At 41.7% G+C, this 12,261-nt stretch overlaps 1 protein-coding gene across 2 annotated transcripts in view; it reads right to left on the bottom strand.

Annotated features, from left to right (window-relative positions):
* Nucleotides 1-12,261, bottom strand: part of LOC130635560 (phosphatidylinositol 3,4,5-trisphosphate 5-phosphatase 2-like) — a 37,803-nt gene that overhangs the window by 6,840 nt on the left and 18,702 nt on the right. For both annotated transcript variants that reach the window (XM_057444920.1, XM_057444919.1), the window contains exons 21-31: nucleotides 11,954-12,035; nucleotides 11,529-11,627; nucleotides 10,974-11,035; nucleotides 10,575-10,632; nucleotides 10,341-10,471; nucleotides 10,168-10,255; nucleotides 1,528-1,624; nucleotides 1,334-1,401; nucleotides 1,166-1,189; nucleotides 544-582; nucleotides 31-195 (exon numbers count right to left, since the gene is read on the bottom strand). In XM_057444920.1, coding sequence (XP_057300903.1) covers nucleotides 31-195; nucleotides 544-582; nucleotides 1,166-1,189; nucleotides 1,334-1,401; nucleotides 1,528-1,624; nucleotides 10,168-10,255; nucleotides 10,341-10,471; nucleotides 10,575-10,632; nucleotides 10,974-11,035; nucleotides 11,529-11,627; nucleotides 11,954-12,035 — 913 coding nt within the window. The remainder of the gene's footprint in view (nucleotides 1-30; nucleotides 196-543; nucleotides 583-1,165; nucleotides 1,190-1,333; nucleotides 1,402-1,527; nucleotides 1,625-10,167; nucleotides 10,256-10,340; nucleotides 10,472-10,574; nucleotides 10,633-10,973; nucleotides 11,036-11,528; nucleotides 11,628-11,953; nucleotides 12,036-12,261) is intronic.

The following is a 12,261-nucleotide window of genomic DNA, read 5'->3' as shown; positions in this document are numbered from 1 at the left end:
TACACAAAACTGTTGAAGAAGAACACCTACATTCATCAGTACTGTCATCAAGCTTGGTATATTTTACACAAGGATTATCAAACCCCATACTTATTGGTCTTTCTTCATTGTCTGTAGGAGGTTCTACCTTCTTGTCAACTGGATCTATTTGATCTATATCTTCTTTTTTTACAGGTAAATTGACCAAATACATTTCTATGCGACAATGAAAAAAAGATTGGTGACATTAGGAAATCAATTTTTGTCAACCTTCTTCAAATTCTCCAAATACACGTTTCCTTAATGTTGCTTAAGGAAGCTAATAAACTTAAATACAGTTGTTGCCTATTGTAAGGATTTATAAACTGGTTTTTAGTGAATTTTCAGTCACTTTATAGCAAAAAAGATTACAGTATGTTTATTACACAAATGCAGTTGTTTTATAATGTGCACCTGCATCTAAAATCTGAAATGTCAATCGAAATGCTTCATTTATAATTTAACACAGTTGTATAAACATAAAATAGTAAATTAAACATTATGGCACTATCGTTCTACCCTCACCTTTCTTCTCTCCACATTTTTTAGTATTTGGTCGAGAATCTAAACAAATCAGTTCATTTAACATGTTTCACAGATAGCTTCTATAAACCACAAACTATTTACTTTAATCAACTAATGTTAAATTTTGTTTTAATCAAACCAGAAGATTTAAAAAACTTTATATCTGCCTCTACTTTGGGTTGCCACACATTTTACATAGTCAATTTTATGAGATTGGAGGGCTTTTGATGAGAATATTTTTTTAAATTTAAGGACAATTGAGGACATCTTCATATTTTCCACAAGGAGATTTTGAAGCTAATGTTATGAGTAAAGAATAAATTTTTGTTTCTGCTGTACCCATGGTATCATTTCTATGTATTTTAACATTTAGTTTTGAGGAAAAAGTTTTTAAAAATTCTAAATTTAGAGGGGATTTGAAGAACTCTGAGGAGAATTTTCAAAAACACTGTTTCAGATAGTTTGTTCTTAGGAACATTATATTTTGTTTGTTACCAATGCCTACTGACACCATTGTGTATATTGTACTCATAATAACATTTACTCATACTATGGTGACGTTTCTTTATTTAAACCAGAAAATCAGGTAGGAAAAAGTAAATAAAATAAAATGAAATGTTACCTTCCTCTTCCACCTTAATGAGATCTAAAACAAATAATGTAAACAAACAATTCTGAAACTTTTAATTAATATGCCAAGACACACTGACATTAACAGTGCAGTCAAGAAACAAGTATTTTAATATATTTTTTAACAACCATAAGAAGAGTGAAAAATAAATCAACAAACCATAAACTTTAGATTTTTGAGATGCTGTGTATTCTATGGTACTTGGAATAATTAACTGAGCTTCCACCCTAGATGATCACAAAACATACTCAGGTTGATACAACTACAACAGATGTAACACAAGTGAAACAGCACATAAAAATTTTAACAGGGCTAAGAATCAACAGGGTTGAATCTAAACTGCAGTAACATACTTTAAAACACCCGTTTCCACTCCCAAATGTGTTATCATGACCTCAAAGACCTTTGGATTGCCGGACAGAAACATTTTCATTGATATGACACATTCTCCTGAAAGTGAAAGTGAAGAACAATTTCATTACAACAAAAACTTTGATAAAGGTCGGTAAAGTAGTAGTAGGGGGTCCTTATAACCGGTTTTTTAAAAAAGCTGGTTATAAATTGCAAAAGGGAAATTCCCAAATAATGCTGACATCATCAAAATTCAACGCATGCGCAATCGAACGCGATTGAGAATGGGGAAAATCCCAAATAATGCTGAAATCGTCAAAAATCGTGCCTAAGAAATGTACCCACCTGAGGTGCTCGAGAAAACTTATACAGAGTTCGTTCAACGTGAGATTCATGAAAAGGAGGAGAAGACAGCAAAGGCCCTCTCCTCACACGCTATCAGCATTTGCGCCAAGGATGTAGGCAATGTAGTTTCAATCGGCAGTGCCGAGGGTCTGAGGCAAGACATCGAGTAGGAACCCATCATTTAAGACTCCATGGCCGACCTGGGAATCGTCGTGTACTCAGCCTTCGGGAAATTTCTAGCACCACTGTTACTCGCTGCTCATACCATTAACCACACTCAGCTTTCTGCGAAGCATGTCTCCAAGATAGATGAAAAGCGAGATGATGAACAGCAATAAAAAGATGAGCAGCGCGTGTAGTATTATCATCAATCAACAGCAACCCGAGGCCGTGGAAAAAATTGTTGAAGTACACAAAAAGCACCCGGGAAGGGTTGCGACAGGTAAGAGACTTGCCGAATGGAACCGCCAAAAGGGGAAGCTTGGAATAGCTCCACCAAAGAAAAAAACCATGACGTTTGGGGAGTTATTGAGATACTTCGAGAGAGATTTAAACACTCCCAAGGCTATACTCAAGGGGATAAAAGAGACCATGAAAATCCATGAGGAACAGGGTCTATCCCTCCATCTTGATGTAAAAAAGAAGTGATTTCTTCAAGTCTTGTGACTTAATGTGTGTGCCCTGGGGCACCCCTGTGCCCCAGGACACACACAAAAAGTCTTAGAGTAAATGCTAGACATTGTCAAGAAGCCACATACAGCAATTTTTACTGGGCCTACAATCTGCGGCAAGACCCAGCGAGTCTTCGACCTTCTGGAGAAAGAATACAAAGGGCACTTCAACAACGTAGTCGCGCTCTGCACCACGATCCGATAGAATGCCACCTACCTCACTAGATCCTCACTATGGCAAGATCCTTATGTCTTCCTTATAGAGCCCAATGAGCAGCTGTTCGAGTGGATCCAAAAACGGACGTCATTGCTGGCGGGTGAGGAGACCCTCTTCATAGTTGATGATATGATCGCCGACGAATCTCTCGATAAAACTTGTGGGGCGTTGCTAGAACTAGCTGTTTCGGGTAGACACAGAAGACATAGCTTGTGGCTGCTAACACAAAGATATAAGAAGATTATCAATATTATCCATTATCAAAGCTGAGCTGAAAAAGTCCAAGCACGCTTGCTTGCACGTGAGGCTTGAGCACCCTCGAACTTGTAAGATTTTGGAGTGACCTGAGGCAGCTACTGCAAAGGAAATATCGGGGGTGACACCACCCTATCCCGGTCTGAAATAGTGGGGCACCAGGGGGCAAACAGCGCATATCTTTCCGTGAACAACTGCCCGATGGTCACCTCCGAGTCAGGGCTACCAAAGAGGTTCGCGGCTTGTTCGAGATGGTCCTTGGGTAGCATGGCGTGGCTATACAGTTCATTTGGCTCACCTTCCACCATGATTGAGATTTTCTCGATCTTTGGATTGTAGAAGACCTCTTTGACTCCACTGTAGGCCTTGATTTTTCCAGGGTCTACGAAGAACAGTAAGACGCCCTTTAAAGACTTAGCAGGAGTATCAATCTGGAGGTTGTAACTGGTGTCAGCCTTTTTCATGGTCACCACCTTGGAGCTGAGTATCCTCTCATAGGGCAGGACCAGCCTCGAGTATCGTGACATTATAGCACTTGCGAGACCCTCGTGGTCCACCTTGTCAAATTCCAGGGCAATGTTGGTGATCTTAAAAGCGGCGTCAGCTGGTTTAGCTGCGGTAGACCCTGAGGCTGCCGTGCCAGAGTCATTAATCACGTCGCTGTGCTGTGCAAAGTGCAGTACGAACTGCAGCCTGTTGTGGAGTCCTGCCTGGTATAGGGGTAGATCTGCCGTCAACTCAAACATCTTGCCGAGGGGGATGCAAAAGGTGTTGCCATAGGTTGCCACGATTGCCTTTTCTTCATTATTGCCTACATGTGCTCCCTTTTACATGTAGGACGCGAATGGTGCCATTCTGGTTAATACCCTCCAGAATTAGGTTGTTCTTGCAAGCATACTTGGGCAGTCACAGGTCCTGGTAGACGGCGAGTACATTGTAGTCGCTGATATTCTGAACCTCGTTGCTGTGCAACGAGATCCGAAGATTCTGCACCAGGGCATTGCCGATGTTGCTGACGATTGTGTTTGGTGTTTGCGCCAGTAAGCTCCAGGTCAAAGAGGAGTTTGAGAGAGCCAGGAAAAATGACATCATTCTGTCCCATGTTTGGTACGTCAACGTACAGGTCTTTCTTCTGGTTGATCGTACTGGGGACATGGGAGGCCTTGACACACTGCTTCTTTCCTTTCATTGCTAGCATCATTTTATCACTTGTGCGGATCTAGCTTAGTTCCAAAACTCATAGTTTTATTAGTAGGGACTTCCGGGTGGAATAAATGCTGATTAATCCAATATATGAAGGGGACTTTACGTCAGGGGTAGACATTCCAGATTGGGATGATGATGAAACTTTTAGTAGACCTGGGGATTTTCCAGAGCCCAGCACTACGCCCGAAGAGCAGCCGGTTCAGCAGCAGGGAGGTGCACGCAGGCGATTGGATGTGGGGCTGGGGGAATAGAATTTAGACAAAAACCATCGACGATCTTTATAATAAACTTAGCGAACGTCAACCGATAAAAAAGTATCATTATTTTAGGGCCGATGAGGGTAAAAAGCTTTTTAGGGAGGTAGCGTGGGGGGTAGAACCTATAAGGAAATAGTGCTTACGACTATAGAGACGGACTTAGGACATACGCGTCTGAGGGTCTTAGGTTTTCATAAATATCAAACACCGGGTAATAAATTCAAGGCAAGGATCCAGAGGATCCAGAACGTTCTTGTCAAATGGAAGCAGCACGGATCAAGGAGCGATGATATCGAGATGCTGCCAGTACTCAGGAATGGTCTCGATGAAACAAGGAGTCTTATTGAAGATACTTCCTTTGGCGGGGATGAGATTACAGAGCGTGAGAGAAGAGGGTTCAATAGCGAACTACAAACGCTAAGGGGTAACCTCAAGCACTTGAAAGGTAAAATGATCTTCTACGATAGTGAGATAGACAAAGCGAAGGATAAGATCAACGGGCTTGAGGCGAAGAAAGCCGGCCCCGGAGCATCTGAGGAACAGATAGCTATCTGGGATAAAGACATAACGAAAGCGAAGGAAGAGCTAGAGGGACTCCATGATCTGAAGGAAGAAGCACTAAAAGCACACAGCCTACTATCCTCCAACACCCAGAGTCAACTGCTACACATCAAGGAGACTCTGATGAAGATCGCTGGAGATGATAAAACTTTGGCCGAAAAACTCAAGATCATATTCAAGGAGCAGGGGATCACTATCACAAGCATCGTCTTGGCTGTTGGCTTGCTCATATCCACCATCGTCCTTGCAGTTACTGGAGGTGATGGAGGAGCGGGCACAGCCGGAGTAAGTGGAGGGGGAAGGGTTTTGTAGAGAAGCAGCTGGAAAGACTCGGGAGATTTTTAAAGTATCTTGCGGCTAAGGCAGGTGCTGCTTTACCAGGGATCATTGGTACGGTCGTCTCATTCTTCTTTAGAGTTGCGGCGAAAGTCGTCACATGCTGCCCAGCACGTCTACATGGCCATCGCTGCTGTCGTTACTGTTGTTGTGACGTACGTTGGGAGGGGAGGAAGCAACCATCGTAGAAGATAGTGGTGGCGAAGACTCTAGTATGTTGACAAAACACACTACACCTATTTCTTCAGCCAGATGTAGGCAAGGATTAGCCCTACTCCCCCGTAATCAATGTGGTCTTGGTGTCATCATGCTGAGCTGCATCACCTGCGACTCTGTCCTGACGGGCAAGGTGATCATCATGCTTTTGATCTTTACGAAGGGGGTGTGGCAAACGCATCCCACCCTTTCCAAGGGGGTAGTCGCCGGCTACCCCCTTTTCTTGCCTTGGTGCTTCATGTTTAGTCGACTTGCTACTGCGTGTGCTAGTGTAAATCCTCGGGTTAAGACCAATGGAAAAATAGTCCTTGCTGATGAGTATCTTGTTCGTGAATTTCACGACACTTCCAATGTGAAGGCTCATGTCACTCGGGATCATATAGACGCCATGAGCAACGCTGAAATCAACCTCGGACCACGCATACTTGAGCACGTCTAAGAACTCGCAGATCTCCTTACTTGTGTCGGTAGGTCTGATGATCAGCTCTTCAAAGGTCGTCAGGTAGAGACGCTGTGCATCGATAGTGCTGCCTTGGTTTCCAATGATGCCAGATCTCGCGTTCGCTTGACTCTCGATGATGAGGTATGCGTAGAAACGTACGCTTTGGGAGAGCTGTTTGAGAGCTATACGAGTGGGACCTTGGGATTTTTCCAGGATCCACCGGCTCCAAGATACCTCGTCAAGATAGCTAGGGCCCGAGCCAGAATAGTCCGAGCAATGAAGTTGCCAGCTACTAAAGAGGGTCTCGTTCCTCCACTCCTGCTTGCTGTCGCTTATTCCAAACTCACGAGCTAGTTGGTGGAACTTTTGCTTGTTGAAGGGGTTGTTGAGACGTCGGAACCTGTCGGAGCCCGGTAGAGGGACGCAAGCTCTGCTAGAATATTGCGTATCTGGAAGTAGACGTGGAAGCTGTAGACAGCACGAACTAGAGGCAAAGAGGATTGTAAATGCTGCATAGAAATACCACAAGCGGATGTTGCACAAAAGACGGCAAAATTGAGCTGGGTAGACCAAAGACTGAAAGGGGAGACTGAAAGGGTGGCTCTGCCACTCCTTCACTGCTGTACCTGAGTGGAATTCAAAGATGTCTGAAAATTTCACCTTGAACGAGGACCCCTTTGCGTCAATGACGATGCTCTACACTGAAAGGTCATCCCCCTTAAGCCTCTCCACATATCTTTCGTGGTTGGGCGCGTACTTTGCCTTCGGGTTGTACAAGTAAATGCTCATGTTTCTTTAAAGAAACATGAGACAACTCTACGTCACAGATATAGAGAACCTCACAATATTCAAGTACTACCTAGGGCAGGACACTAGGATCGCTCTGAAGGCGATCAGCATTCGACCTACATGGTTGAACATCTACAGCGACGCTGACTTCACCATCCGTATGGAAGGATCCACGGATGTGCTACAGAGGATCGAGATCATGAATGGTCTCTATAAGAACAAGGTTTTAGTGACTATCGTCAACAGTCAAGCGCAGGGTAAGATCCAGCTGTTCGTGCTGAAGAATGGACTCTGTAGACTCTGTGTCAACGAAGGGTACACACTCGTCATGCTTGAACCACTACACAAGCTCTTGGGCCTACCCTTCGATCCCCAGAAAAAGTTCTACACAAAGGGGGACTACGATTCCTTTTACAAGACTGACGCCTACCAGCGGCTGAGACTCGTTTGCCCTTAGCTGGACGAAGATGATTGCCTACTGGATTGGAAGGAATCGAAAATTCTTGTCGTGCTTCCCACCAAAGAGCTGTGCCTGGGGAGACATGCTTACATGGAGTTTCGATAACCCTGTGTACCTTCCCCTGAAGGGCTTGACAGATCGTCTCGAGTTCATGCTGACAGACGAGTATCACCACAATAAGAACGTTTCGTTCGTGGGAATTATGATGGACCTGCTCATAGAATAAATGACTGATGTTATGAAGCTTTACCAACTTTACCGCCAAGTGCGCCTGAGCAAGAGCATGATACTTTCCACGAAAGCCAGGTCTACTGGTTAAAAAAGATCTAAGAGATCGAAGCGTTCTTCCGAGAAGAGATCAAAGAGAGAGAAAAACTCTACAAAAAGTTCAAGCTTTGGGGGATAGGGCTTCGCTATGCTGATCACGGCATGATTGTGTTACTGTCATCACCTCCTTAGCAGGTATTGCCACGCTTGCAACCGGATTCAGAGCCCCTATAGCAATTTAGGGATGGAGCAAGTAGGTTTGAAGAATGCTTCCAAACACATAGGCGCAAAAGTGCGCAAGCTTGAGTGCGTCAAGCTCCTAGCTGAATCAAAGCTAGACACTGTCTACGATAAGATCTACAGAGCGATCCAAGACGGTACAATTTCAAACGATGAGTTTACGTGGATCATCCAGAAAAAACAACATTACATGGTGCTCAAGGAGCAGATCCGACTACGAACAAAAAGGGCTGTGAATTCCATCAACGAGAATGAGCGTCAGCAGCTTGTGGCACAAGGCAGGTAAGAAGCCAAAGATGAACTCTTTAAAAAACTGCAATATGCACAGTATGTCAGTGGTACTTAGAAGCCCCGCCTGCGTATTCGTAATCTCTTGAGCTTAGTGTGTTGAACAACACACTAGATTACCTGCTACTCGATCTCGAGTACTTCTCCCGTGTCTTGATCGATGATAAGACCACAGTCATGTATGACTCTTTGCTGCTTTTCAGCGAGCTCTCTCAGGCATTGTTCGAGATTTTTCTGCCATTTTTTCTGCCGATTTTTCGCAATAGGGGCCGTCCGTTTGCATTGAGACGTCCTAGTACTTGGCTTTGCGGATCGCCTCGAGAAGAGGGGCTTTGTTCATTGTGGGGTAGTGAGGAACGTGTAGTGCTTTTGCTTCCTTTTTCAGTGCAGGAACGTTCATGTTTGTTTCTATGGCTGAAGACAACCATAGAACCTTGACAAGCCACTTACAATACAGTGAAGCTGTCGATCGTATCGTCATCGGAGTCGCTAAAGTAGTAAGCGCTGTGCCTCTCAAATTTACACTCTTCTAGGTAGGTCTGTAGATAGTAGTTTGAACCTTGCATGTAGATGCTGGCTAGTTTGATGATAGCCTTACACTCACGGCTTCCCGTGGTATCTTCTTCTTGTGGAATTTGGTTCTGACCTCCCCATCCCATTTCTTCAACTTGGTGCTGAAGTACCGCCCTTTTTTTACGCCGCCGTTGGTTAAGCGATACCCTTCCAAAGAATTCACCTTGTTCAACATCTCCTCGTATTGATCTAGCCACTCGGGATAGCTGGCCAGATCAAATGACATAGTTAGCGCGGAACCTTCGCTGTATTGAGAGACACCCTTGGAGCGAATCTTTTCAGGGGTCTTGAGCAGTAGCGGTGCTAGGCTGCCGTCTTGGTCCTGATAACCAATCTCGAAGCGTTCATCATTCGCCTTATTGTCTGGGATAGAGTTGCTCAGCACAACTTTTTTTACACAACTTTGTTTTCGACTTGCACTTCTTCAATGTTTAGCGGTTTTGAGTTGGTGTAAAAGTCTTCGGATTTTATAGTCTTGTCTCCAAATTTAATCAACATCTTCTTTATTGTAGAGACAAAACCCCAACAAGGGTTTTTCTATATCGTTGCGCAATCCCAACTACCACCATTTTATGTGATGTACTCCTGGTAGCAGGACCAGCAGAGTAGCTTAGCTCTTATGAAGAATCTTCGTCAGCAGGAGATCTGTCGTACCCATCGAGTATGCGTTCACATTCATCGCAGTGTTCCATTTATCTTACAACCCGAGGGTTGTAAGATAACCAGTGATCTCCCTACCCTTATACTAAACCAACTCCTACGTGGACCCACAGGGGAACATTTCCTGAGATCTGAAATGCTCTGGGACATATTCTAGTAGCAAAGGTCTCAGTCCGACAGCTCTAGCGCACATTCCTGGGTCTTGAAACGATATGGAACAATCTCGAGTATCCGGAGTTCCTCCTCAACCTCTCTGGTCCATATTTCCTGGGTCAGGAGATGATCCGGAATAAACTTGAGTAACCAAGGGTACTCTTGAACCGCCCTAGTGCACATTTCCTGGGTCTTTAAATGGTCTGGGACAACCTCGAGCAGCCGCGAGTGACGCTCAACAGCCCTGGTGCACATTTCCTTGGTCTTGAGATGGTCCGGAACATCCTTGAGTAGCAAGGAATTCTCCTGAGCCGCCCTAGTGCACATTTCTTGTGTACCAAATCGATTTTTAAACCAACTCATTTCTCTTTATTACATGCAAGCTTCAACCAAGAATTTCTAGCGCTGTCATAGCTTTGAATAAGGAATTTCCCCTACTCAAATGCGCATGGGTCGATTTTTGATGATGCCAGCATTATTTGGGAATTTCCCGATTCTCAATAGCGTGCGATTGCGCAAGCGTTGATTTTTAATGATGTCAGCATTATTTGGGAATTTCCCGATTCTCAATAGCGTGCGATTGCGCAGGTGTTGATTTTTGATGATGTCAGCATTATTTGGGAATTTCCCTTTTGCAATTTATAACCAGTTTTGGTAATATTAATGGGGAAAATAACCACACTTTTAATAAGACAAATATTTATACCATAATACTCCTGGCCATCCTCCCCTTTAACAGCAACAAGCAAGTGTTGATCTTCAAGATAACATAAGTCAGACAACACAGGATGAAGCTAAGCGATACAAAAAAAAATTAAACACTTTGTTAAAAGTTAAATAAGCTGAAGGTAGTCTTTTAAAACAAATACAAAACCTTACATCAACCAAATCTGTTTTTGTCCACCAGGGATAGGAATATGTTTTGTGATCAGAAGGAATAGAACCTCTAAAAAGACTATCTGTCTGCCTTCTGCAATTTGTGTAGGAATTCTTTTTAGTTATAACACGCTCTAAAGGTTTAAAATTTTTTTACCACAGTTCAAGAACTTCTAAAATACAATTACTAACATAGAGATGAACATAAATTTTAAATTGCATAATATACAAACATACTTTCTAGGCAGTTGGAATGAAATTCTAACATAAATTTTGTGCCGCTACTTGTTAGTATCTAAACATAAAAAGTGACTTTGTGAGCAATCCATTCCTCAGGGAAAATCCCCAAGAAGCAAATAGACAAAGGCTGGGGTCACATCAATTTTACAGAACTGATATCATACTTTCGCATTGTGTGTTTTTTTTATATAATTCTCTTGTGTATAATACGGGTGACATTGAGTTCTAAATTGACAGCATTGGCAACTGTGTAAAAGAGAGAGTGAAGAAAACATGTAAAAGAAACTAGGATTTTTTTTATTACGTTAACATAATTTTAATGAATAAGGTGTTACCAATCACTACTGAAGATGCATTATTTAGTAACCCTTAAAACATTATTGCTATTGTATGTACCTTAGCCTCTGCAGAGAAGAAAACAATCTTAAGCGCTTTGATCATGCCACTATCTGTGTGATCTATAATAAAGTTTTGTAGGCATAGGGTAAATAAAAAAAGTAAAACCTATAATAATCAGAGAACATGAAGATTATATTGGTAACAAATGATGGTAATAAATGATGGTAATAAATAATGGTAATAAATGATGGTAATGAATGATGGTAATAAATATATTGTATGGCTCTTATAAAGTTTCTTTAGTGTAAAGACAGGTATCAGGATTAAGGGCTACCAGTGGTGTTTATTTCAAACATGAAAAAAAAAATTAAAATGGCATCTTTGTTTGTTGTAAATAAACAACAATAAATCACAACAAAGTAAACAAACAATACAATTGACTTTAATACATTTGTAAATAAATGCTGTCAAACTAGCTCACTTTAATTATCTTCAAAACCTTACTGCCTATTTCACCTTTCTTTCAATCAATACCGCTTCTCCAAATTCTAATACTCCATTTTCTAATACACATATTTGAGGCAAGTGACATGACAAACTTTCCAAACTTACCTTCGTGACTTGAAGCAGCAAGCGTCTGAGATAAAACACCTACGTCAAATGTAGCAAACACTGGAGAATGATCACTTGAACAAATACTTTCAGTACAACCTATAAAAGGGCATTACGATGTAAGTATAAGGCAAATATTGGGTCAACAAACCTCTCCTAATAATTTTGACTTTGTCTACCAACCTTGTTATTTCAAAGCTTGTAAGCATACAAAATTAATTTAATAAACCAGAGGTGATTAGCTGCCAAAAATGCAGTTATTTTAAGGTTAAAAAGCACAAAATTTTTTCAAGTTTTCTTCTCTTTACATGATATTCACATTTATATTCAGCTAGACAAAAGTTTAGAAAAATGGAATGAACAAGAGCTAGAATTTTTTAAAAAAGATGCAAGGTACATTAATGAACAATAATTGTTATTCTCACCATAAGTAGTGTTGCAGGAGGTGAGTTCAGGATACGACTTCCACAACACCCTGTCACACCAAGACGGAACATTAATTCTTGTCTAAATAAAAATTTTATAGCCACATGTAAGTTTTAGATAAACGAATTAAGACTTTAGCTACCTAACATTCATCATTACACAGATAAATATTTATAATAATTCTCAGTATAATATTTTAACAAACAATAACCAATGGTAATGTGGTTTTTTGTTTTAAATAAAGATAATGTATAACATCACTTAAGAAAACATTATTGGCTTGCATGAATGATAAACTGTAAAAAAA

The sequence above is a fragment of the Hydractinia symbiolongicarpus genome, chromosome 3, assembly GCF_029227915.1.
Source record: "Hydractinia symbiolongicarpus strain clone_291-10 chromosome 3, HSymV2.1, whole genome shotgun sequence".
Lineage (NCBI taxonomy): Eukaryota > Metazoa > Cnidaria > Hydrozoa > Anthoathecata > Hydractiniidae > Hydractinia > Hydractinia symbiolongicarpus.
The sequence above is the reverse complement of the archived record's forward strand: the minus strand, read 5'-3'. Positions and strand labels throughout refer to the sequence as shown.